Source organism: Ischnura elegans, chromosome 7, assembly GCF_921293095.1.
Source record: "Ischnura elegans chromosome 7, ioIscEleg1.1, whole genome shotgun sequence".
In the NCBI taxonomy this organism is placed as follows: Eukaryota; Metazoa; Arthropoda; class Insecta; order Odonata; family Coenagrionidae; genus Ischnura; species Ischnura elegans.
The window spans coordinates 2,672,727-2,698,945 of record NC_060252.1 but is presented as its reverse complement, the minus strand read 5'-3'; the positions used below and the strand labels follow the sequence as shown (position 1 = coordinate 2,698,945).

The window sequence follows — 26,219 nt, the reverse complement described above, 5'->3', positions numbered from 1 at the left end:
TTTGGATTTTTGTAAAGTAAAAAGTAGTTGCCTACTAACTTACATTTCTTAAGTCGTAGGTCCCTATATGCTGCATATAAAATTTGAATAAAACTACAAAGTTATTTTTAGTGAAAAAGTCATTTACTTATCCTAATTTTGAGGGAAGTTACAAGGTTTTGATCTTAAGAAAATATACATATTATGGTGCCGCAGATCCGATCTCGCCTTGCCAACTCCTTGCGTGCGGAGGGAAAAATCTCGGGTGGAAAAGGAGATTTCTGTCCATCCATACCACAAAATATGTACTCCTTTGATACATATCCCAAACAGAGAATACTCATAGGTTGTAACAGCAATGTTTTCATTTCAATAGATTGGTACAGTCACTTTCAAAAGTTTTAGGACAAAGTTTGTGGCGCCACTTCTGCTTCTCAAGAAAATTTAGTTTCCCTTACTCCATTTGTTTTCTTTGCTCACGCACTGCAAATGTTTCGCCTCCATGTGAAGATATATGAACAAAGAGGGAGAAGTTACTTGCTAAATTTATCGTTTTGTTTCGATCTTTGATGGATTTAATGATTAATTTCGTGTGCATACTCTGTGTCCTTGCTCCGGTTTTCACTGCTGGTCTGATATTATGTATTACAAAAACCTCAACGTCACGAGTCGTGGTGGCGTAGTGGAGTTAATGCGACGTCGTCATAGTAAAGGTTGTTGGATCGATTCCCCTGCTCGGAATTATGATCTCAACATTTTTTTTCCTTGGTACATAACTCCTTTCGTATTTAATAACGGGTTTCAAATACTTTAAATTCGCTGTAACCGTTATATACTTTTTTAAATGGTAAATGGTAATATACAAGTTAAGAATTGGGCAAGGGTTGACGTATCATTTTTATGGATTGCTAGTTCACATTTTGAACGTTAGGGATTTGCAAAAGGGGTAACCGTTACCCTACGGTAAGGGAGGCATTCAAACCCAGCGTTGGTACTAACTTAGTGATTTTAGATTGGCGATGAAGGGTCATACATAGCAGTTGATTATTGCATTAATTAGTTTAGAAAGCTGTTGATTATTATGATTTTCTGCCATGAGCTCCATACTTTTTCACCCTTCCCTTGAGGCGGGTGATATGTGTGTCATTATATGACGTCCAACTTGACTTACATACAGCAAATAGCCTTTATAATCATCACATACTACAGTTTTCTACTAGTTTTCAATCAATGCAAACATCCAACTAATTTGTCAGAACGGATTCATCCAAGTAATGGGCGAGCTGATAATGGAAACCTGTTGATGTTATACCCTATTGCGAATACACAAACTAGAATATTATCCAATGAATTAGAAGAAGGCCTAAACAGCCCTAAGAAATAAAAAATATCGTAAGAGACCTCTACCCCATCATTAGCGCAAACCAAAGTACTTCCAATCTCCTCCCTTCCCGCCCTTCTATCACCCACAGAAAGGCACCCAATGTGCGCAAATATTCCGATCCACCCGCCCCTCTCTCCCCCGCACTGCCCCCCTATCTTCTTCCTCCTCAACATGCAACCGCCCAAGATGCAAGTGCTGCTTCTTGTTTCGCTCCACCTCCCCACCAGTCATCAACAAATCTTCCTCTTCTCCTTTTTCCTTTAAATACTTCCTTTAATTCCATCTACCGACTATCCTACAAGTACTGCCCTGCCTACTACATTGGAGAATTCACCACGGCAGTATCCATTCGAATGAACAACCATCGCCTCTCCACCAAGTCCTCCCCATTCGTTGAACCAGTACTCCAACACAAAATAGTTCCTTCGAGCAGTGCTTTTCCCTTTCCTCAATCGAAATACTGCCAGAAAATTCACCCAGCACACCTGGGTGGAAACAGCGTTCAAACCGCCAGGGCTAAACGTCGCTCAGTAGCCACCAGCCAATCCCTCCCCATTTCCCCCTAACCTCCACATACCCCTTCAACCTCCCCCCCCCCGGAACTCCACAGAAGACATCAGAAATCCTGTCTCACTCATTGAGAATGGTGGGTAACCCCATAGAAACGTCTGAAAAACATTTTTTGAGTGTCCCTTTTTCAGTGTTTCTATGTTATTTATTTATTTAATCTAAGTATATTTATATTCATAAAAAAGTCGTAAATCGTGTTAGTTACACTATTTGTAACTCGAGAACGGCTACATATATTTGAACGATTTTCTAGATGAATAGAAGTTTTTGGATTCGTATCAACCTCGAATAGCAGAATTAACATTTTAAAATAATATCAGTTCATGGAAGAAATTAATATGGATGCTAGGGGACATTTTTAGGAGTTGGCAACACTTCAACACCTCAAGTTCAAGTCGGTCATTCTACTTACTAAATGATCTGTTTTGTTTTTACCAATTTAATGACTGAGCCTCATAAAATTTTTTGACTATCGGTAAAGGCCGTGTTCATGTCGACGAATATAGCGGACTTATTTCATATCCTCGGCATTTTTGCAATTTCGTTTCATTGAAAGATGAACTCCTCAACAAAGTGCTCTTGAACATGACTGATGAGCACAATAATCACAAATTTTAGAGCGAGCGAGCAATTTTGGCGGCTCAGGGCGAAGATGTGAATTACTTCTTCGAAACTTCGAAATTTGCAAATAATTGGTAATCTGCATTTACTCAAATCTATTGACTGTGTTACAAAAATAGATGAAGTCACCAACTATCCATCTGCATTTTTAAACTTCTTAGATGTGACTACTGGCTTACCACCGCACAATATACAGCTGAAGGTTGGCTCGGTGGTCATGAACCTTTGAAACCTAAAATATGCAATCGAACATGTTAGGTGATAAAAAACCGATAATCAATGTGATTCACGCGGTTATATTCAAAGGAAAATTCTAAGATGAGGATATTCTCATTCCAAGGATTCCCATGATCCCATCTGATATGCCCTATGAGTTCAAATAAATTCAAATTTCGGCTTCGTGTTTCATTCGCGATGATGATTAGCTAATAACTATGTCAACCGTTGAGTGTTTGTAGTCTGAATTTAGGAATTCCATGTTTTTGTCATGAACAATTATATGTGTCATGTTCAGTGTTGGTAAACTATCCGCTTCATTTGTTCGTGCGTCTAATAACAAAGCAAAAACTGTTGTATATCAGAAGGTGTTAGTGCAGAATAAACCCAAATGTGTAGTGTACACTCGGGTTCGTTTACATACGGGGCACGTTTACGAGTGCACTTTTACCAAACCGAGTTATAAATGGCTCGCCACAATTTGGACTTTATTAACTGCTTTATAAAACCACAATGTCTAAATTTTGATAAGTTAAAACATAAAAATTAGAAAATTCACAGAAAGAAATTCTGCGTAACATGCTCTGGACATCCCTATGCAGATAGAGAAAATGCCTTTCTGACAAGCAATTGTAATACTAATTGTTGTAGTTTTATTGAATTTTTTCCTTACGGTACTATAATAAGTCAAAAATTATTCAAATCGGTTCCGCCCCTCATTATTTTTAAATGCTGTAACCAAAATGTTCATTGTGAAATATGATTTTATACTTTCCCGGCGAATAATGTGGGTAAACTCTTCTCGGGATTCCCACCGGGTTAATGCTTTTATAACGGCCAACGTTTCAAGTACCGTCTCGGCACTCATCATCAGGGCTGAATGTTGATTTATTTCAAATAAATGTTCATTGATTGCTAGGCGGTGCGAAGTTCGCCGAGTCAGCTTGCATAAAAAACAAATTAAGCCCTTTATAAATTATGAGTATCTACTGAATAATAATTATGACAGTAAATATGCTGAAATTAAAAATTTTCAAAAGAAAAAATATTAGCTTCGGTGGGGATGCGAACCTAAGACTCCAGATCAGCAAACTAACGCTCTAACCACTTATCCATGCCACGAATTACTAATAAGTGGGAATGAAAGATATCCATGGTTTTGAAGTGGTAATCATGGGAACAGGACCTGAGAACCGTGAACCATGGAACAGCGAACTAAAGAAAAGCACGTGGTTCAGAAACAAATTCATTGATAACTCAGAACCAGTCTTGAACTTCTGGGCTATGGAAGAGCAGAGGAGCACGCGGTTGAGTCCAGCCTTACGCGGACAGATAATTGGCATGGTGGAGGCAACAGTTGCCCAAGTAGCTGGCCAGCTCAATTTGTCCCGGAATACCGTGTATTACTGGGTACGGCATTTTAGGGAAGGCGACGAATCCCTGAAGGACGGGCGAAGAAGCGGCAGACCTCGGGCCACCAACGATTTGGAGGACAACAGGATTCGCCATTTGATTGAGGATAAACCTCTCAGTGTTGGCGGAGTAGCTGCGATTTCCAGGGAGGCGCAATTTGGTTGCAGCTACGCAACAATTAGAAGGCGGGTGATTGCGCATGGCATACAACACCACAAACCTGCCCTAAAGCCTTTCTTAACTGAGCAGCAGAAGCATTCGAGGTTGTTTTTTAGCAGAAATAATTTAGTAAACGACCAGGTTTTTTGGGACTTAACTATTTTCGCGGACGAAAAAACTTTTCGCAGCAATCAGGACGGAAGAATAGAACTGTGGAGGGCAAGAAATACACGGTATGAAAGCATTTCTTTCATTTCTTAAATTGCTAATATTTATTTCTATTGTTTTGTCAATCGTGATGGAATTGATTAATACAACATGAACATATTACGTTCATAGATACGATCAGCGGCACATCCTTACAAGGAATAACTCAGGACGCCTCAGCAAAAGTTATTGGGGTGCAATGACGGCTGCAGGGCCTGGGCCTATAGTTTCCACGTCTCCAAGACTGAATGCAGAAGAGTACGTGGGTATCCTGACGAACCATCTTCTGCCGTATATTGAAACGGTCATTCCGCCTGGCGAGGAAGTGACTTTCGTCCACGACAATTGCCCAATCCATAGGGCAAATATCGTTTCTAATTTTTTTGAAGAGCATCCACGGATTCATGTTTTGCCATGGCCATCTAATTCCCCAGACTTGAATCCCATAGAAAACCTTTGGAGTGTAGTGGTGAGAGAATGGGGCATTGGGAATGAGCGCAATCTGGATGCGCTAGATGGTCATGTGCGCCAAATATGGCAATCGATTGGACGCCGTCCTCAGGTGTGCGAGAATTTAGTTCGTTCTATGAGCTCCAGACTGGAGGCGGTCATAGAAAATAATGGCGGTATTACTCGCTATTAATTGGATAAAACCAACGCTTACGCCTTCCGAAGAATAATTTGCAAGCTTTGCCATTTTTGTATCATGTTTTGATTTTTTTACTTTTATTGGTTGATAAAAGATTTTACGAAAATTTACAATTATTTTTTATGCGTATGTACTGAAAAAAACACGGCAATCAAATTAACAAGTTTAAAGTTTTCCATAAGTTTTGGGTTCGCAAGTAATTATTTTTGATTATTTATTTAATTATTATTTTCACTTTAAGTCATTTTTATTCGGTCATTCGGGGAGAGATGATTGATATCCACAAATTTAACTTACCTGGGATTCATTTTATAATTTGTCATGGTAATAGAATTTACTTCATTCCTTTAGTTTTCATATTTCAATATTTAAAGTTTTATCTGTTAAACAATTCTCAGTTAAGTTAGAAAAACTTGAAATTATTTAAGAGTTGTAGTGGGTTATTGAGCTCTACTACCCTCTAGCGCTATATGCCTGCTACGGAAAGTGAATAGCATGAGTGGGTAATTTCACGGAGACAGATTTTCGTTTTGACAGTGCATAGGTAATTCTCTCCGAGGGCTTTTTTAAAAAATCTGGTGGAGGTGGACATTTTTCTGTTGAATGTCGTTCCCATCCTGTGTGGTGTGTGGGTAACACTGCAAGTACAAAATATCTCTCCGTCGCATGTGACGTTCAGACCCTTGGCGCCTTTCGTTAAGAACAAGAGAAAGCCGATGCCAGCTTTCTCTACTCCCTATCTTTTTTAACCTGCTCTGAACGCGCAAGTGAAGTTATTTGTCGTTCGCCTTAACACAGTACTTGAAAGAGGATTCAAATATTGGCGAATTCCTTATTACCGCCATCTTTAATAATGATATATATGCAGGGGTGCCGACTCATAAAAAAATATTGGGGAAGCCCATACCGGGGATCTTGCCCAGGGAATGTTTATAAATAGTGCGTTTAAAAGTTTAATTTCGAAGCTCTATCTCGAATCCCTAGACTGAGGTTTGTGGTGATGAACACTGTGCTTTATCACCCGTCTCAAGAGACGTGTGATGAAGCAATGTGCTCATTGCAGAAAATCATAATAATCAACAGCTTTCTAAACTAATTAATGCAATAATCAACTGCTATGTATGACCCTTCATCGCCAATCTAAAATCACTAAGTTAATACCAACGCTGGGTTTGAATGCGTCCCTTACCGTAGGGTAACGGTTACCCCTTTTGCAAATCCCTAACGTTCAAAATGTGAACTAGCAATCCATAAAAATGATACATCAACCCTTGCCCAATTCTTAACTTGTATATTACCATTTACCATTTTAAAAAGTATATAACGGTTACAGCGAATTTAAAGTATTTGAAACCCATTATTAAATACAAAAGGAGTTACCAAAGAAAAAAAATGTTGAGATCATAATTCCGAGCAGGGGAATCGATCCAACAACCTTCACTGTGACGACGGGGCATTAACTCTACTATGCCACCACGACTTCTTACGTTGAGGTTCTTTTAATAAACAATATCAGACCAGCAGTGAAAACCGGAGCAAGGACACAGAGTATGCACGCGAAATTAATCATTAAATCTATCAAAGATCGAAACAAAACGATAAATTTAGCAAGTAACTTCTCCCTCTTTGTTCATATATCTTCACATGGAAGCGAAATATTTGCAGTGCGTGAGCAAGGAAAACAAATGGAGTAAGGGAAACTAAATTTTCTTGAGAAGCAGAAGTGGCGCCACAAACTTTGTCCTAAAACTTTTGAAAGTCACTGTACATGAAAGCAAGCAAATTTTGACGGCTTGGAAACAAGATGCTAATTTTCGCCTTGGGTCTTTCTGTCTATCCACAGACACCAAGACAGGAAATATCTCAAAATCCATGCAAAGGCATGCCCTTCCAGTGCCTGCCTTTTACAAAAGGGCACTCTGAGTTTTTCCTCAAGTTTCATTCATAGGAGTTCACTTTGCATTTTTTGAGTGAACAAGTGTTGTGTGGTATGCTATAAGTTTGAGATCTGTAGAGTGTTTTTTTATGCCAATCTCTGCTGTAACGTGCCCTATCACTATGTCCGTTACAAAGAGGAGGAGAAAAGGTGAGAAGCTCAGAAGCTGCGAAAATGAGTTAGTGCTCAACATTTTCTCATACTCCACAAAATCTCTCAGCATCACTGAAACCTGCCAAGAAACTTTGAGAAAGGCAACTGGGTCCTCGGAATCCACTGTTTACAAATTGAGAAAGGAAGGTTTCCATGGACTATTTATGACACCTTAAAAAAATTAGTCACCCTTACAGAAAGAAATTCGAGAACAGTGATTTTCGGCGATTTTGTGAAATTGGTAATTAAAAGGAAGGTACATGAATCTTTCCTGGAAAATACTCCTCCAACTTTAAAATCGATCTTAAGCTTGGTAGATATGGACAGTGATCTTTCACTTTTCAAAAGGACAACATTATATCGTCTTCTTGAGGACATAGCTTTGGGTACAAATGCAGAAGAAAAAGAAAATAATTTGTTGGCGACTAATTATTTTAGGCAGCTAAAAATACCGTCTCGAACAAAGGATCACTGTATTCACAGGCAAAACCTGGATTAATGTTGGAAAATCACTGGAAAAAATAGACTTGCAGCGACAACGAATAGAAACTCTGCATCTGGCTGTCCTTGCTGGACTTGCAATTAGTGCCGGGCATTCAGCCCCCACTTCCCGAGAAGGACGATTTGCAATTGCACATGCACGGACAGAATAAGGGCTCATAGAAGGAGCATCGCATGTGTTTCCATGCAAGAAGAACTCAATGGATGGGCATGACGAAGTTGATGCTGAATGTTATGAGAGCTGGTTTGAGCACGCACATCTTGCAAACCTAACCGAAGGCCCAATGGGGTGTTTGCATAAAAAATTTTTGCGCTTAAATATTTCTTCATCGTATAGAGGAAAGGAAGTAAATGAAGAAAACATAGGTTTCAATGCAGTAAAATGGAGAAATGTATTTTTAATAGAGATGGGTCGAATAGCATATTTCTCGAATTCGAATATTAAATCATTGCTCGAATATTCAAATACCTCGAATTTCGAATACCTCGAATACTAAATGATGAATTCTGGAATGTTTGACTCGGTTGCCTATGCAGCAGGCAACACAAGATTTTGGGGAGTAATTTTGATTTCCTTAAAATGATTCGAACAGGAATTTAGCTGATTAATGAATATTTTAATTTTATGGAGACAATTGGGCATATAATTAATTCAACTAACATCGCTTAACCCCCACTCCTGCTGCCAAGTGCTAGCTGACAATCTGAGGCATTTTGCAAAATACAAGCTCTTTTCCACCGGATTTTCTTCAATTATTTTCAGTCCATCTTTGGGAGTTCTCACGAGATAAGAAGATGAATTGGAATTGCTATCAGGGAGAAACCAAATATTCTGAGAAAATATCCCTTAGTCTGGGACTGTAACAATAAAGATTTATAGCACCACTCATAAATTGAAACTTGATATATGTTTTCGGAAAAAAATACCGCATCAACTTCCGAGAAGCTCTGCTGCTCATATCGAGTTTCGCCAGAATGCTAAGTCTCCATCGTATTTTGATATTTATTTCTTTGCGTAAAATGCTTAAATAAACTCAGAAATACGTCGTTTGGTCTTATTCTTTTTGAAATTACGCGCACATTACTAATATTTCAATTCAATAAAGGTGTAACATCAATTGACGAAAGTCATTCTTAGACACCTTTTGTGCTAATAGATGACTCATGCAGCGGTTGACCTCCACAGAAATAGGGAACTTCGAAGCTGGTAGGAAAAAAAGATCAGTGGGGGAGAAAAGGGAGGGCCCGAAACACGTTTCTATTGTTCTCGTGTAACTTGGTATTTTTTCGAAGCTAAGGTCTTCGTAATATGATCCCTGCGCGAGCTGTGACCTTTTTTTTATTTCTAAGAAGAGGAAAGCCTCAGAGGGGGGCGGGCTAGCGCTGAATGGAGAGGGATACCGGATCTTGGGAAATGCGCTAATGTAAGTATCCCACGGTACTCACACAGCAGTTGACCTCCAGAAATGGGGAACTTATAAGCAGGTAGCCAGAAAAAGGTCAGTGGGTGAGAAAAGGGGGGAGGGCGTGAAACACGTTTTTATTGTTCTCGTAACTCGATATTTTTTTCGAAGCAGGGGTCTTCGTAATGCGATCCCTGTGCGAGCTGGGACCTTTTGTTTGATTTTGGAGAAGAGGAAAGCTTCAGAGTGGGTGAGGCGAGTGCTGAATGGAGGGGGATAGCGGATCGTGGGAAATGCCCTAAGGCTGCTATCCCACGGCACTGAGGTTCTCCTGGTGGGGGGAATCGGGGATTTTCGGATTTTTTCACCCGACCATTTTCGGTTCCCCTCGTAGAACTCTTTTCACCGCTAAAATCCACGAATTTGATGTACTTTGTCAACTTGCGTAAAACGGCGCTGCGAGCACTAAATGACTACAGTTCTCTACATTTTTCCAATTCAACTACCAACGACGTACGTGCGACAGTGTGTGACGCGAAATTCAAAGTATTCGAGACGGTACTTTTCGCATAACTATTCGAAACCTCGAATATCGAATACTTTCTATTATTCGAGGTATTCGAGTATTCGCGGATACTATTCGCACATCTCTAATTTTTAAATGAATAATAAAATCGCTAAAATGCCAAGAAAATCAGCGGGAGAAGATACGGTTGGTGACGTCACTTGCCCGTAGTTACCGGTATGAGGCCTCATTGCGACTGGGAAAATTGTCGAAAACATGGTATTAGAGGTAAATTTTGATAAAGGAAATACAAATAATCTACCAAAAGTAGATGTATTTATGGTGGCGGAGTATTTGAAGGGTAATGACTGCTTCAGCATTCCGGAAGTTAGAGGAACGAAGGCACTTCGGTAAGTTACCTGATGATTTCATCTCCATAGTACAATGAAAAGTATGGGAAGCTGTCTTTTTATAGTCACCCTATAAGGCAATAGATCAGTTCCTTCAATGTGTGTGCCAGGATTGGCACAGTTCTGTTAAAAATTTTACATGCATGGCCACATGATATGCAAAATTGATCCGCGAGCCTTTCAAAAGAATCATTTACCTTGATTTTCATGAGAGTAAATACAATGTCTCTCTGGGCAAGTTTATTGTATTTCTTTATCAAAGACATTGCATGAGGAAACCACTCATCTGGCACGCCAATATACATTTTGGATTTCCTATTTACACAAGAGAGAATTGCATCAGGGTCCTGAAATTCATGAGCAGACTCATCACTCTCAGATGAGCATGGCTCATATTCACTCCCACTGCCATTTTCCACACCCTCAGTTGTTGTGACAGACTCCAATTCCTCTTCATCCATAGCCCCACCTATTCTCTTCAGTGGAGATGTCGACACATCCCTCTGTAACTTGATGGGTGATGTGGTAATGTTAAGTACTTCCTTTTTTGTCATATTGCAATTAATACCCTTTCTCCTGTGAGAAACAGAAGTTTGGACACTAGCATCACTAAATGTCTTAGTAAGAGTCAATGGCTCATAGTTGGATGCAGCATTTCCACCCTCATGAGCTTCAGAGCAGTCTAGTTCTATGTCCACTGATTCCTCATCCAAATCATGACTGGTTATATGGGGAGGGATATGTTTATCAACCTAAAAGAAAAGCATATATTTTATGAGTTGTATAATTCAGGTAATAATTTGCAAGTAACTGACATACATATAACGAGACCCTTATCTCCATAGTACCAAGTTGATTTTTTTTCTACATTTGAGTACCTGAGCAGCACCAAACTCTTCACTTCAAATTTTCAATAATCACTTGAGCTTATATGAAAATATTCAAACTCCTACTGGGTATATAAGTATAGAATTAAATACATGATTAACAACATTTTATTTCACTTTCAAGCTTATTATTTTGCCCATTTTATTTCAGATATGATGGGGTTAGAATCCAAGTATAGCCAATAGTTAGAAGCCAAGAGTATGGATGCCACATTTTAATATGAAATATTTTTCAAAAATATTAACTGTTCTGTTGTTATTAGGCTTCAATGTTGCACAGGGGCGGATCCATGATTTTGTTCACGGGGGGGGTGGGGTGGGGGGGGGGGGGGCACAAGGATACCTCGTCATACAAAACGAACGAAATGATAATGGGACCGTATTAAAAATCTAGCACATTTTTAAGGGTCTGGGGGGGCACGTGCCCCCGTGGATCCGCCTATGATGTGGCAGCATATCATATATTAGTCAATCTATACCTGTAGAACACATTTATGTCTCTGTAACTGTTTCTATTTAGTGATTATCATTTATTTTATTAATTAATTAAAATATTAATTAATTTAAAGGGCAAATATAAACAATGCAGTGTACACTTAAATTAGGTACCTATAAAGAGTTCCCATTATAAGAATGTAATATTCATCAATTCACATTGAGGCTACAAATATCTTTAGAACCAGCCTAGGGAGGGCTGCATTTGCATAACTTACACTCAGTGCGTCTTCTATTAATCTCTGCTGAGTCCTCTTCATGGGTAATTTTCGGGTGGTTGACGCAAATGCTCTCTGCCGATCTTCCTGGCAGCCAAATACGTGGGGAAAAGCACATTTTTTCAATAGCTTATGCCCTCCTACCATTTTGCACCTCATGAAATTTCCCATGTCGTCCTCCATCTAAGAACAAAAGCATTAGGTATATATTTTTAACTGTACATACCAAAATCGTAGCTCAGACTGTTTACTTCTGATCTCCTAGATGCTTCTTCCAAGGTTTTCTTCGTCAACAATTTACATCCTTTGAATTGCAGTTTTTTGGAAGCATCTATTTTCCATTTCATTACGTTGGCTATTTTGTATGATTAATGGATTCATTCAGGAGATGTTAAAGGCTCTTCATCATGAATAATTTACGTGTCATATACATACATCAGCATCTATTCAATAAGCGTCAGTAATAAATATTAAAATACCTTAAAACGGTCCTCGCAGCAATAAAGGGTTGATTTCAGAGAGACATTGAAGTCCCTTCTTGCAGCTCTAAACCATTTCTTCCTCTGTTTCTCTTCCTTCGGAACTGCGAAAAACACTTTGCTAGGGTTCCTGCTGCTTATATTTGTACACTCTGGTACAAAACACCATTTATATGCTGACATTGCGCACAGTTTATCTCTGACTTTCGTTCAAGACAGCGCATAACCATTAACTACAGCATACCCGTACGGCAAGTACTCGTAGTTACGGGCACGTGACGTCACAGGCGGCCATGTTCATTTTTCTTGTTTTCGCGGACGTTCAAACCGGGTAATTTTTAACGCAGCCAGAAATGGCCAAAATTACCCTAAATTTAAGTTTAAATAGCATTTCCGTATCTAGGATGAAGTGAAGTTTCCGCATATATCGCTAAAAAAATCCATGCAAACACCCCATTGTATTGGTAGATCATCATAACAAATTTCCAAGCATTTTCAGCCATCCAAAAAGTAGAATTTTGGGATGTCCTCAAAAAAGGCATTATTTTGGGATATGACCTACTCCTTAGACGTAAACCTTTGTCCACCAAGCTATTTATTGAAGTTGGAAAATGAGAAGAAGTCATTGGAGGTCAAATCTAGTCCATACGGAAGCTTTTGTAATGATTGGAATATACCGTATAATCGTGTGAAAGAGGCGCACCCCTATTTTGAGCATCGAAGTTATAAAGAAAAAAATTTGCGGCATTTTTTATCCTCTAGTGCGGTGTTGCAGACCTATTCCTGAAATTTCGGCAGTTATAAAAATTTCCTCTTTCAATACTAATTGAAAGAGGAAATTTTGATAACTGCGGCGGTAATAGCGGAATAAGAAGGAGTAGAAAGAGTTCCGATCCTCTCTTAGCATACTCCGTTGCTCTACGATGATAGTCCTACTCACGAACAATTTTGTATAAAAGCTCTCGCAGGAGTATTGCAATATAATTGCAGCCATGGAAAATTTTAAGGCAAAACACGACAGGCACATAGCATGAACCTTCCCAAGAGATTGGACCACAATCAATATCAGTGCCGTAGGATAATAACCAAGTCGTAAATTTAACGAAACCACACTCGGCCCTCCATCAGCCAATGCCTACGCCATTTTTTTTCCTTTCCGAGACCACACAGGAAAATAGGAAAATATCAAGTTACCAGGGAACAATGGAAATGTGTTTCATCCCTTCCCCCAACTGACCTCACCAACTGACCTTTTTCGTTCTACCAGGTTCAATTCTCCCAGTTTCTGGAGGCCAAATGCTAGGTGAGTCACCTACTGAGCTTGAAGATATCTCGATATCTTTCAGCAATTGTATGACAAGCACGAGGTTTTAAAAAGAATGAGACCTAACGCGACGTATATCTGACAGCATTTAAGTTTTTTAAGCTCTAATTGAATAACACAAAGATTTATAGTTAAAACAAGGCTACTAATATTGGACGAGACGGACTGGAAACATCAGGCAACGCAAACTGCGTACTTCACATTGCTGCGCCTTCGCCCCTTCGCTTCGAAGGCAATGACGTCACATGCAAGATCAGACGTGTTCTTCCCTTGCTCCTTCGCTCATAGCCTCGTAGCTTGAAATACGGAGGGGAGGGAGCGCGCTCCTTCCCCTTGACCTCTCCTTCAGCGCTCTTTACTTGTAAGCATTTCCGATTTCTCCTATCCACCATTTAGTCCAACAATGAACACACTCGTTCGAATTTTTTAAACCGCAGGTTTTGACACCAATATACAGTGAGTCCTCGTTCTACGTCACCCCGTTTAACGTCATTTCGCGATAACGTCACGAAAATTTTGAGACCGTCATTCGTTTATCGCACCTTTGCTTCGCGATAACGTCAGGTCTTTTAAATTTCGCGCGAGAAAAAATGCGAAGCGGCTGGCGTTGCAGGTTGTTCGTTTTGTGGGCGGTAATACAGTCAGTCTAAATGAAGTGTAAAACGGTGTGTTTATTGTCAATTTCAATTACGTTTATAGAAAATTTTCTGCAAAATGAATTCTTAGGTAGGTGCGCAAATGTTAAGTGCGTAAATGTCAAGTAAAGTTTTAGCAAATTTTACTTGACATAACGGTTTTCTGGAACCTGAAAAGTGATTTCTAGGAATTTTTCCGGGTAGAACTCGGAGTATTTGTCGTCACTTTTTCGCCGTGTTCTCAATAATCTTGGTTCCTGTAACTGCGACGATGTTTCAGCGATGATGATGCCCAGGTGACCACCATAGCGAAGCTGAAAAAACAAACGCGGGAAGATACAAAAATGGAGAAGGATGTACGTCGCTGCTGGTATTGCCGTCAATGAAGACAGGGACTCGTGTTTATGCCATAGTTTGGCATTCCCATCGTAAGAAATGGCCCAAATATGATACGCTAAAATTTTTTCACGTAGGAATTGTGAGGTCTAGGAGCCGATATTCACTTTTTACATTGTTTCTTACGGGACATTGTGCTTCGATTAACGTCATTTTGTTTAACCCTCATATGGATTTACAAAATTAGTTACGTCGTTGGATTCTCGGCGCCGGAGCGGCGCCGCGTCATTTTTTGCTATTATCTTTCAAAGTTAGCTTGAATTTACAAGTTTTTTGATTGATAATGGTAAATACATCTATTATCTTTATTTCTTACCGTGTTTTGCTAGATTTAAACCCTTATTGTTGAAGTAATAACAAAAAAAATTGAACGCTGCATTCTTTTCCATTTCTTGCCGTAATGCTCTTTATTTCAGTTCCCTTTGTATGTTATTTTTGAGTGAAAGTTTTAATTTCGTGAGTAATTGTTGTTTAAAATATTTTTCTGATATGCAGAGCTCGGCAAACTCCGCTTTTTAATGTTAATATTGTTTATAATTTTATGTATCTAAATGCTAAAAATGATGACCAAATAAAATTCGTTTATGCCCATATGACATAATTTTGCTTCAATGCGTCCACCCATATGTTATATCTTTGCAGTGTATATAGAAGGATAAGTTATTAAACGTTAATAATGGAACAGATGTAGGTTAAGTGTGAAGAGACGAATGTAACTTTCGTGATTTTTACAAGATTCTGGCGATCAAGACAAATCTTACGAATATTCTGGGAGCTTATGTCCTGAAATTAAAAAAATCAAGTCTTATGGCTTTTGAAATATAAATAATATGGGATGATAAGCGGCGTGTCAAAGAACTCAACGCTTCTTTGGAGATGGAGCTAGAAGGGTCGGTACTCTTTTCCTACCACGGAGCCCCATTCCCCCACTGGGGACGTGTAGCCCAAGCGAAAGGTTTCCTTAGATATGGACGGGTAAATGTTTTGCGTGGGAGTGCATAAGATTAGGTTTTACTCCTGGATTGGTGGGAAGTCCAAAAAAAAATAAATTCTTAGAAGTATATGTTATTGGTGGTAGGGGAGAAGGTGCAGCTGCGTGAAAAAATGTTGAAAGAATGCTCTGGGGTGACAAAAATACCCTCACTTTGGAAGGACTTCCCTTACATTTTCTTTCCGTTTCCTTTCTTAGCGTTTCACTGACCCAAACATTGAGACTCTCCATACTTTCCCACTAAGCTCCCTTATTCGTCATTCACCACCTTCTTACCCCCTCCCACAAAACTTGATTGAACTTCTCACCACCCTAATGACCCACCGAGCTGGACCTTCTTGGAATGAAGGGAGGGCCACCGCGGGGCGTTTTGACAAGGCTTTTGTTCCCTGTCCTTCATGCAGCGTTAGAAGGATGAAGAAAAAGCAGGCTTTTGTATCTAATTGCCTCCTTGCACTCCCAACCTTTTTTGCGATAAGGATTTTCTACTCCTACCTGTCCTAACGATCTGGGTATTCCCCGATCCTTGGCAGTCTACACACTACCGCCCCTTCACCTCAAAACAATCTCCTGGCATTCCTTCTCCTTTCTCCTTCTCACTCATCCCTTTACGTTAGTAACACCCCCAATGCATAAAACATCTGTACATTTCAGTACACATAGAAACGAGATATATGTTTACAAATTTTCAACTCATAGTAAATTGTCTTTTCATCTATTCATAATGAAACGATTTTTACCATGTAAAGTCTAAACTCATCGTCAGGAAAGAGAAATTATTTTCTATCACGAAATTAGTTGGGTAGTTATCTTGATTTCACCTCAATGGTAAACTGTCACGTCATCAGTAGCTATATAAACGCCAGCAATTTTGTATATACTATCGTAGCCGCAAAGGGATTTTTTTCGAATGAAAAGTACAAGACATATAACAATAACTGTGCGATGTGTTCTTCAAGGGTAGTCGGTGAAACTTCTGAACCTCTTGGTAAGTTACAGTTACTCATTCAGCGAAAAATATTCACACAACGGTGAGGAAGCATTATTCTACGAATTCGGATAATGCATTGTGTTAAATTTTTCTTAGAATTGCTGCTTGGAGTAATTCTAAACAGAGTCACTCTAGTATTTACCCAAAGCTGACTATCACCACGGCAGTAACGTGGACGCGGAGCGGAGAAGGTGCCCAAGCAGAACTAAGTCGGAAGCCATGGAAAAACAACTTTGAATAGGCATGAGTTTCTATGAATAATTCTCGCAAAAAGATGAAGTTTTGTCAATGAACATTATAACGAAGCAAACGTAATGATTCTTAGCTAAAAGAGAAAGCACAATTGGTATTGTAATATTTTCCTTTTGTTAAACAATTTCACTTGGTTTATAAGTTAAAAATTAAATAATAGGATTAAAATAGATTATAGCATTTCATATGAAACATTATTGCTTTGACATTAGTGTTGAAAGTGCAGACCCTGACGTAACGATGAGGAAATTCTCGGTCCAAGCAAAACTAAGTCGGCGGCCCATGAGAAAACAACTTTGACTAGCCATAGGTTTTTATGAATAATTTTGTAAAAAGATGAAGTTTTGTCAATGAACATCATATTGAGGCAAATATTTTGATTTTTAGCTGTAAGAGAAAGCAAAATAGGTATGGTAAAATTTTCCTTTTGTTTAACAATTTCATTTTGTTTATAATGTTTAAAAATATAAATAATATGATAATAAATATATTATAGCATTTCATACGAAACATAAATGATTTGACATTAACATTAGGAGTGCAGTCAATGACGTAGCGACGAGGAAATACTGAGCGCCGCAGCGGCGCCGAAAATCCAACGACGTAACTTTTTCCATTAGAGGCCAATAAAATGTAAACTATCGACACTATGCTAACAAAATTTTATACGTAGACGAAAAAGGCAGAAAAAATAGACTACTGAAAATTTCAGAATGATCCATTGGAAAGGAAAATTTTTACACCACTTTTAAAACCACGAGCGCCGCTAAGGCGCAGAGAATCCATATGAGGGTTAACGTCACATTTTTCAGGAACGGTAAGTGACGTTAAACGAGGACTCACTGTAATTTTCAGTTGCGAAAAATCCTCATATTAGCATCTGAAGATGATTTTTGAAAAATCAGGTCCTCAGCGTAATGGAAATTGCTCGGCAAGAGAGATGTTGACTATTAACCAGGTATGTCCTTCAAAACTACGCATTTCTCTACGTTTGATAAGCGATTACTATATGCAGCATAAATGCTGCGGGATACCCACTCGTGGCAGTAAATTTAGCTCGCCCTCCGGAGCAAAATACCCCACGCGATCTTTTCCATGTTCACCTCTGGGGTACCGAGGTGACGGCGCGATGCTTACAAGAAAAGCAAACAGGAGAATTTTAAAAATACGTCACTAAGGGAGAAACTCCCCTGCCTGCCGCTTGTTTTCGACCCAGGGTTTCTGATGACTGACTCACGCTGAAAACCAAGGCCACTCAGTTCCCCTTGAACTTGCGACCGGCGAAGGGGAGGGGGGGAAGATAAGAAGTTTGCGTAAGAGGCGCACCCTCATTTTCGGCTGCAATTTCTGGGAAAAAAGGTGCGCCTCTTACACACGCTTATACGGTTAATTCCATCAGCGTGACAAGAAAGTGGACATAAACATTATGGTTAGAGTTAATTTTCATGATAACATTGAAAAGCCAATTATCCGTCTGATATAACCATCATTGTATTACAAAACATTCTCTTTCATAGAATACTAACCAAAGGCAAAAAATATTGCATAATATGGAAGGAAAAGAAATTTTATCGTATTCAGAGGTGGCGATATATTTTACTATCCTTCACTTAATTGTTATTTTTTACATTACAGATTATTCATTATTCAGCTTGTGAATATTGAGTAAGTACATACATATATAGAATAACAAAAGACTTTTCCTTTTATATTGAAGTAAAGGTATTTTAGTTTACGCTAATAAATTTCTTAATTTACGCCATCTTTCCTGCGATCCCAAACTCCTTCTTGAACTACAACAGAATCCCGATTATCCCAGTGCGACTTATCCGTGTTGCGGATCATCCGTGCACGAGTTCACACCCCTTCGACGTTTTCAGCGATCTTTATTGAAAAAAATAAAATGGACGCAAAAGCAGCACCGGGAAGAAACACCAAGAGTAATTTTTGAAGATTCTTGAATTATACGAATCTTAAATGAAGGAAAATGTTATCTGCAATCATTATATGTACACCGTATAAGCACAAGTAAGAGGCGCACCTTTTTTCCCAGAAATTGCAGCTGAAATTTGAGGGTGCACCTCTTATACAAGCTTCTCATCTTCCCCCCTCACCTTCACCGGTCGCAAGTCCAAGGGGAACTGAGTTTTCAGCAAGTCAGTCATCTGAAACCTTAGGTCAAAAACATGCGGCAGGCAGGGGAGTTTCACCCTTAGATGTATTTTAAAACTGCTCCAGTAAGCTTTTCATGCTCATAAGCATGGCGCTGTCACATCAGTACCTCAGAGGTGAACATGGAAAAGATAGCGTGGGGTTTTTTTGCTCCGGAGGGCACACTAAATTTACTGCCACGAGTGGGCATCCCAAGGAATTTATACTGCACACAGTAATGCCATATCAAGCGTAGAGAAATGCGTAGTTTTGAAGGACAATACCTGGTTAATAGTCAACATCTGTCTTGCCGAGTAATTTCCATTACGCTGAGGACCTGATTTTTCAAAAATCATCTTCATATGCTATTGTGAGGATTATTGCAACTGAAAATTATATTGGTGTCAAAAACCTGCAGTTTAAAAATTTGAATGAGTGTGCACATTCTTGTACTAAATGGCGGATACATGAAATCAGAAATGTTTATAATTGAAGATGGGTGAAGGAGAGGTCGAGGGGAAGGAGCGTGCTCCCTCCGTCTTTCAAGCTACGAACGAAGGAGCAAGGGAAGATCACGTCCAATCTTGCAAGTGACGTAGTTGCCTTCAAAGCAAAGGGGCAATGTGATGTACACAGTTTGCGTTGCCTGAAGTTTCCAGTCCATCTCGTCTTGTTTGAATGCGCTCATGCTACACTTAACACATTGCGTACTGGGATAAGCTAATGTTTAGAATATAACTTTACCCAATCAAACGTTATGATGCATCAATTCATTATGAATAATGAACAACAACTGAAAAAGTACTAACGAATACATATTGTACGCTTTAAAATTGTTTAGGTTGACACGCCTAAATGACGAGAATCTTCATCATCCGTCCAGAACATTCGAGGAAAAAATGACGAGAATTCTTGCCATCCGTACACAATGAGTTAAAAAACTTAAATGCTGTAAGATATGCATCGCATTAGGTCTCATCTATTTTCAAATTCATGCGTGTCATACAATCATACAATTGCTGAAAGCTATCGAGACATCTTCGAGCTCAGTAGGTAACTTACCTAGCATTTGGCCTCCAGAAACTGGGAGAAGCTGGAAGACCAAAAAAGGTCAGTTAGTGAGACTGAGTAGGGATGAAACACGTTTCCATTGTTCCCGAGTAACTTGATGTTTTCCATTGAGGCAAGTAATTTATGGCCTGTGAGGTCTCTGAAAGGAAAAAAGGCAGAGGTATTGGCTGATAGAGGGCCGAGTGTGGTTCTGTGAAATCTACAATGTGATTATTATCCTACGGCGCTGAAATTCTCCCGATTGTTGTCTAATCTCTTGGGAAGATTCAAGCTGTGTGCCTGTTGTGTTTTGCCTTAAAAATTTCCACAGCTGTAATTCTATTGCTATACTCCTACGAGAGCATTTAAACAAAATTTTTCGTGAGTAGGACAAGCATCGTAGACCAACGGCTTATTCGAAGAGAGGATCAGAACTCTTTCTACTCATTCTAATGGGATGTTGCATTCACAAAAGTATTGATTAAAACTTTTGGATTCAGATTCTATTTCTTCAGCGAATTTGGATCCGAAGTATAAGGTGAAGGGCATTATCCGTGGATATTTGGAACCGAGGTATCTGATCCGACCATACCTAGTAAGCATCATAAGGTTAAGGCTGCAAGTGAATACCTTCTTATCTCCGAGCACCATATGTATCGTGTAAATTTAGCTGAAAAAATTCTGCGTAAATTTTTAGGGTTGAAAGAGGAAAATTTTATAACTGTTGAAAGTCCAGGCATGCATCTGCAACACTGCACGACAGGATAAAAAAAATGCTGCAAAATATATTTTCTTTAGCTCCGATGCTCAAGATAGGGGGTCGCCTCTTGTACGCGCTTATACAGTATACACACTAAATTGAGCCAATAAATAGTGGGATACACCCTTTTTACTTGCATGCAGTCTGAGGAAACAGATGGCAACATTCCTCTTCCTGAAAATGTCCGAAGACAGGAAAATTTGAATGTCAGTTACAAAAAACAAATTAAAAGAAGAAAAAATGAATTCAGTTTATCCAACTCTTATTGACATTCGTATCCTCCCACCTTTGGACTTGTGCCTGCACTCAACTGATTTATTATGATCTATTCTTTGTGATGGCTCTCAAGAAATGTCTGACAGAGAGATGCTGACGTACCTGGATATGACATAGGATTCGCGGGCCAGGCACGGATTGAAGGCAGAAGGCGACTTGCTCTCCCTCGACCATTTCTTCAACTTGGACAGTTTGTTGATAAGGAATATGCCAGCACCTTGAGACTTGCCACAAGGTTTCATGATCCATGTGCTCAGCGGCGTCTTCCTGTACTCTTCGACAAACATGTTGTAATCTGCTGGCAGGACAAAGGTGACTGGCACCAGGTCTAAGTACAGGTACTGGCGTCCACTCCCTACAAAACAAAAAACGAAGACTGGCTTTCCTCATTTGATCTATGTCTGCACTTGGTGATAAATATCAACTCAGAATCTCAAGAATGATACACAGTATGCAATATTTTGTAATATTAAGATCAAGACAGGAGTTCTTCTACATGATGTATGCTGAGATGCCAATGCACACTGAATGTATGGTAAAATGATCAACATACATATTCAACTCCAACTTTCTCAATAAATTTTACTTGACTGTCTCCAAATGTGCGCTCTAGCCAAAACTAACAAAAGATACCAATGAAGATGGGGAATAACGTCTCAGCACAATGCACAATGTATGGCAACACTAAAACTTTTTCTTTGTAAAAAAATTGAGAAAATGACAAAAAAAATATAGGAAGACAAAAGCAACTATGTATGTACTACCACCAGAGCTGGCCTTAATACAGGCCAAGGAGTATTTGAAATACAAAACACTGCTCCAAATGCAATTGACAAGCAAAACAAAATACCTATGACTTGGGTATTTTGTTTCGCACAATATTCATTTGCACACGACCTTCCTGCATCCGCATGTATCAATTTAGAGTCAGAAAAGGTAAATGAGGAACTAAGTACAAACTTAGATCATGTAACTGTACTTGATGTTAATAGCTTGGATCGTGCATCTTATACTCACCACGGTCTTCATTTAAACAACGTAGGTACTTACAACTTGTGTTCTGAAATAATTAAATGCGTTAGCAGGGATACAAGTACTGTAACTACAAGGAATATTGAATCTTCCATCAGTATACTATAATACCGGTCAAGAATCAAATGTTGTGCCCTTGTGACAAAATGCGACTACGGTTATGACCAACACGATCATAGTGAGCCAATTTAATCACGCCAATAAATCCCCTACCAAATTATTTGGAAAGGCAAGTTGTGCAGCAAAGTTCCTTTTTGTAAATATACCTATTCAATGTCTAAGAAACAAATACGTTGAACTTGAGGTGGTACATATGAAATAAATTAGATACTGATGCGCTAATTCTTGCAGAACACTGACTCTCTAAGGAGGAAATATCCACTAGTACTTTAGAAGGTTTCCATTTAGTGTCCTCCTACTGCAGGAAACAATTTAAATGTGGTGGTGTGGCATTATACTGCCGATCTGAGGTTAATATTACAGAATTAAAAGTGGATTACTCATCTGATAAATTATGTGAATGCGCTACAGGTTTACTGAAAGTTAAACAACAAACTTACGCTGTTTTATCAATGTGAAAGTAGCGGTAATTTTGGCGATTTTCTCTGTTTTGAACAATATTCTTATGCTTGTATTTAGTAGAAATGTGGATGGTGTTATGATCTTTGGGGATCTTAATATTAATTTCCTAGTTCACTCCTTCATGAAGTCTTCTTTCTCAAACTTGCTAATTTCTTTTGGCCTTCAGGTTATCAACACTGACCCCACAAGAACAACCCACAAATGTCAGTCACTCATCGATTATTTCATTACTGACATTTCCAAATCAAAACTACTATGCAAAACTCAAGGCACTAGCCTAACTGACCACTTCGTCCTCAATGTGACCATTGATTGTGATTATCCCATTAAAAATTCTTCTCCAACCTATTCTATGAAAAGAACCTTCTCTGAAAATTCAAAGATGGAATTTGTAACTGTCCTGGCTCAAGAGTCTTGGGACGATGTGTTTCAGGCCTCCAAATGTAATGAAAAATTCAGTGCCTTCTATAATATTTTTGTATCTTACTTTAACTCTGCATTCCCACTCCGTAAAATCAAGCAAAGGAAAACAAATTATCAATCGAAAATTTACTCACCTGAGCTCAAAGCTATGTCCCAGCATGTTTGCACTCTCCACTCTCAATACAAATTCAACGATCCTAATCCACACCAAACTTATCAGATGGCCAGAAAAGAGTGTAAAGCCCTCCTTTTTCATTACAGAAGATTAGGTGTGGAAAATTACATCAAGAACTCTTCTAATGTAATTAAATCATCTTGGAAAGTAATTAGTAACTTAAACAAAGCCTCATCCCATAAAAATCTCCCCACATCTATGAACTTCAATGGCCAGACTTTCACTGACCCTGAAAAAATTGCGGACATGTTCAACTATTATTTCTGCAACATTGTCTCGCAACTTGATGTAAATACCTCCTCTCCCAGTGAAAAACATTGTCACTCCTCACCTCATTCAATGTTCCTCTTTCCAACTGCTCCTTTGGAGATTGTAAAGACTATAAATTCTTTTAACAACTCTTATTTGGCAGGGCTTGATGAAATCCCCACACTAAAAGCTGAATCCAATGTCATTGCTACACCATTGGCAGAGATAGTAAACTATTCCTTTTCTTCAGTTCCCATCAACTTTAAAACATTTTCATGTAATCCCTGTGCACAAAAAAGGCTCAAACAATGAAGCTGATAACAAAAAACCATATCAATTTTATCTGTTTTCTCAAAGCTGTTTGAAAAATTGTTCCTTAAGTCATTGCAGGACTATTAAACTTCATGCAACTCACTTCATGAAAATCAGCATGGCTTTAGGGCTGGAAAGTCTACTAACTCGGCCTCTTTTGAACTGATAAATAATATCCTACAGGGCCTCAATGATAAACTATTCACAGTCAGAATCTTCTATGATCTTACCAAGGCCCCCACACAGCACATCGTTGCCAGAGGACGTCCGCTGCGCGTCCGTCGCGTCCTCTCAGTGTCCGCGGATTTTCAGGACAGCCAGAGGACATCCGCCGGCTGTCCTGGCCATCCGTCCGCACACTGTCCTATCTCGGATGTCCAGCGGACGTCCAGCTAGTGTCCCATTATGCAGGGTTTCGGAGTTTTGGTTTCCTCTTAAAACACTCACCTCCTCAAGGAGGAACTCCGAGAGAAAGTCTCGAGATCCTCCTCCGAGTAGGGAGTATAGGAGAAGGGAGAAAGAAAAAAAACTCTCTCTCGTTTCTGAAGCCAGAATACTCCCTCCCGATCGAGGAAGAGGAAATTTTTCGCGGAGGAAGAGATATTTTGAGGATTATTTTAGGTAACCAAATGTAATCCTCTTGTTGGAGTGTGGACTCTGGGAGGAAATTATAAACTATTTAACGAAAAAAAAAAATTGACATTTTTACCGCTTCTATGGTTTAAGAACAACAAATGTACGCTATTTTTAAGTTTTATGTTGTTTATAACAATTAATTAAGTTTAAACAAAGTTAGCAACAATTTAAGTAACATTTACGAGCGTTAAAAATTTCTACATGCCTTACGGGTTAAACAACAACAATTGAACGAACTTATGACTCTTCACATTATTTATAACAATTTTTAAAGTTTAAACAAATTTAGCAACAATTTTAGTAACTTTCAAAAAATTAAAAATTTCTGCATGTTGTACGGTTGAGAAGCGTTGGATGAACAATTAACCCGTACTCTTTCATGATTATAAAAATTACTTAAATTTAAACAAATTTAGCAACTTTTACAAAAATTAACAACAGGAATAATGGAATTTATCGATTTTTACTGAAATTTTATATTATGTACCAATGTCCTGCGGACGTCGCGTAGCCGTCTCGGGGACATTCCATTCCTACAGGTTAAATGAACTCTTTCAACTTATTGATTAATTAATATTTACTCTCTAGGGATTAAAAAATCTCAGAGGCGATTGATTGGAAAGTATTTTAATGAAACATAACGCTTTAAATTTATTTTAATTTTTAATGGTAAGAATTCTCCTAAAATTATCACGGCATCGATGGCCTCATTCCCAGATTAGACATTGTAATTGTCCCATTTAAGGATAGGCAATAGAAGGTAAGTACTGCCGTACATTTACTTTATATTGAAATTCTAGTTTTTTTGGTGGCGAACGAATTTTGAATCTACCGCTACTCCGCGATACAGGAAGGTGTTCTCCCATGGTTCTCCACATTCCTCCGTTCCTCCTTTCCAACAGAGGAACCGGAACGGAACACCGAAGACAGCATGGTTTCATGGTGGTTTGGTGGTTACAAAGATGCAGCTGTATTCCAAGTAAGTGTGATGTGACATCTAAATAATTTTTTCTTGGCGTTCACTGGCAGCAGTATAGTGTTTCCGCATGCTCCTTATATTTCTTATAACTCAGCCTGTAACATCTCGAGGAAAAATATGGCTCTGCTTGGAACAACATGACCGTCTTGGTAAAACCGTTACTTGGCAACTAAAGGTAGCGTCTTTTTCCGTTGTTCATTGTGAAATTTTCGCTTTTGTTCCTTGTTTACATGATATAATTTAAAGTGGAAGTTCTTGTACTATAGTCTCTGTACGCGAGAACGTATAGGAAATAATGTAAGTGCTAGCGTATAAAACAGAACCTGTTGTTTTGATAACGTAGGCTACGGCTGAATTTGTTGAAAGTCCAAAGGGTCCGTTTGGTTCCGTTCCTAAATCAAATCAAGTAGGGTTCTTGGCAATAAATATAACTAGGAATTGTACTTACGTGTAACCGGGGGCAACACGCATGTATGATTAATAGGTTTCACGTAAATTATTAATTCTTTGAAATCGGACTACACCGTGTGATTTCTTTCGATATGTATATTCACGCACGCATCGAAAAAGAACATTAATGTTATGATAGGATAACCACCAATGTTTAGCCTTTTTACAAAATGTTTTTATACTCTTTATCTGTTTGATGGAACTAGGTTAATAATTAAAAATTTTAGGTCCTAAATAAATAAATGATCTATTATATCAGTAAAGATAAGGCTTAGGGATTAAAAAATTACAATGCCGACGTAACTTTTATAGCGTTTAATATATTTTTTCTGCCCAACTTTGCTAACCTACTAAACTATAAACTAATTTA

The 26,219-nt window shown here is 38.8% G+C and overlaps 1 protein-coding gene across 3 annotated transcripts in view; it reads right to left on the bottom strand.

Moving 5' to 3' along the window:
- LOC124162879 (polyglutamylase complex subunit TTLL1) overlaps positions 1–26,219 on the bottom strand; it is an 82,474-nt gene that overhangs the window by 25,721 nt on the left and 30,534 nt on the right. For all 3 annotated transcript variants that reach the window (XR_006865698.1, XM_046539570.1, XM_046539571.1), the window contains exon 4: positions 21,114–21,366. Coding sequence is in view for 2 of the 3 variants with exons in the window: in XM_046539570.1 (XP_046395526.1) it covers positions 21,114–21,366 (253 nt within the window). In the remaining variant the exon portion in view is untranslated. The remainder of the gene's footprint in view (positions 1–21,113; positions 21,367–26,219) is intronic.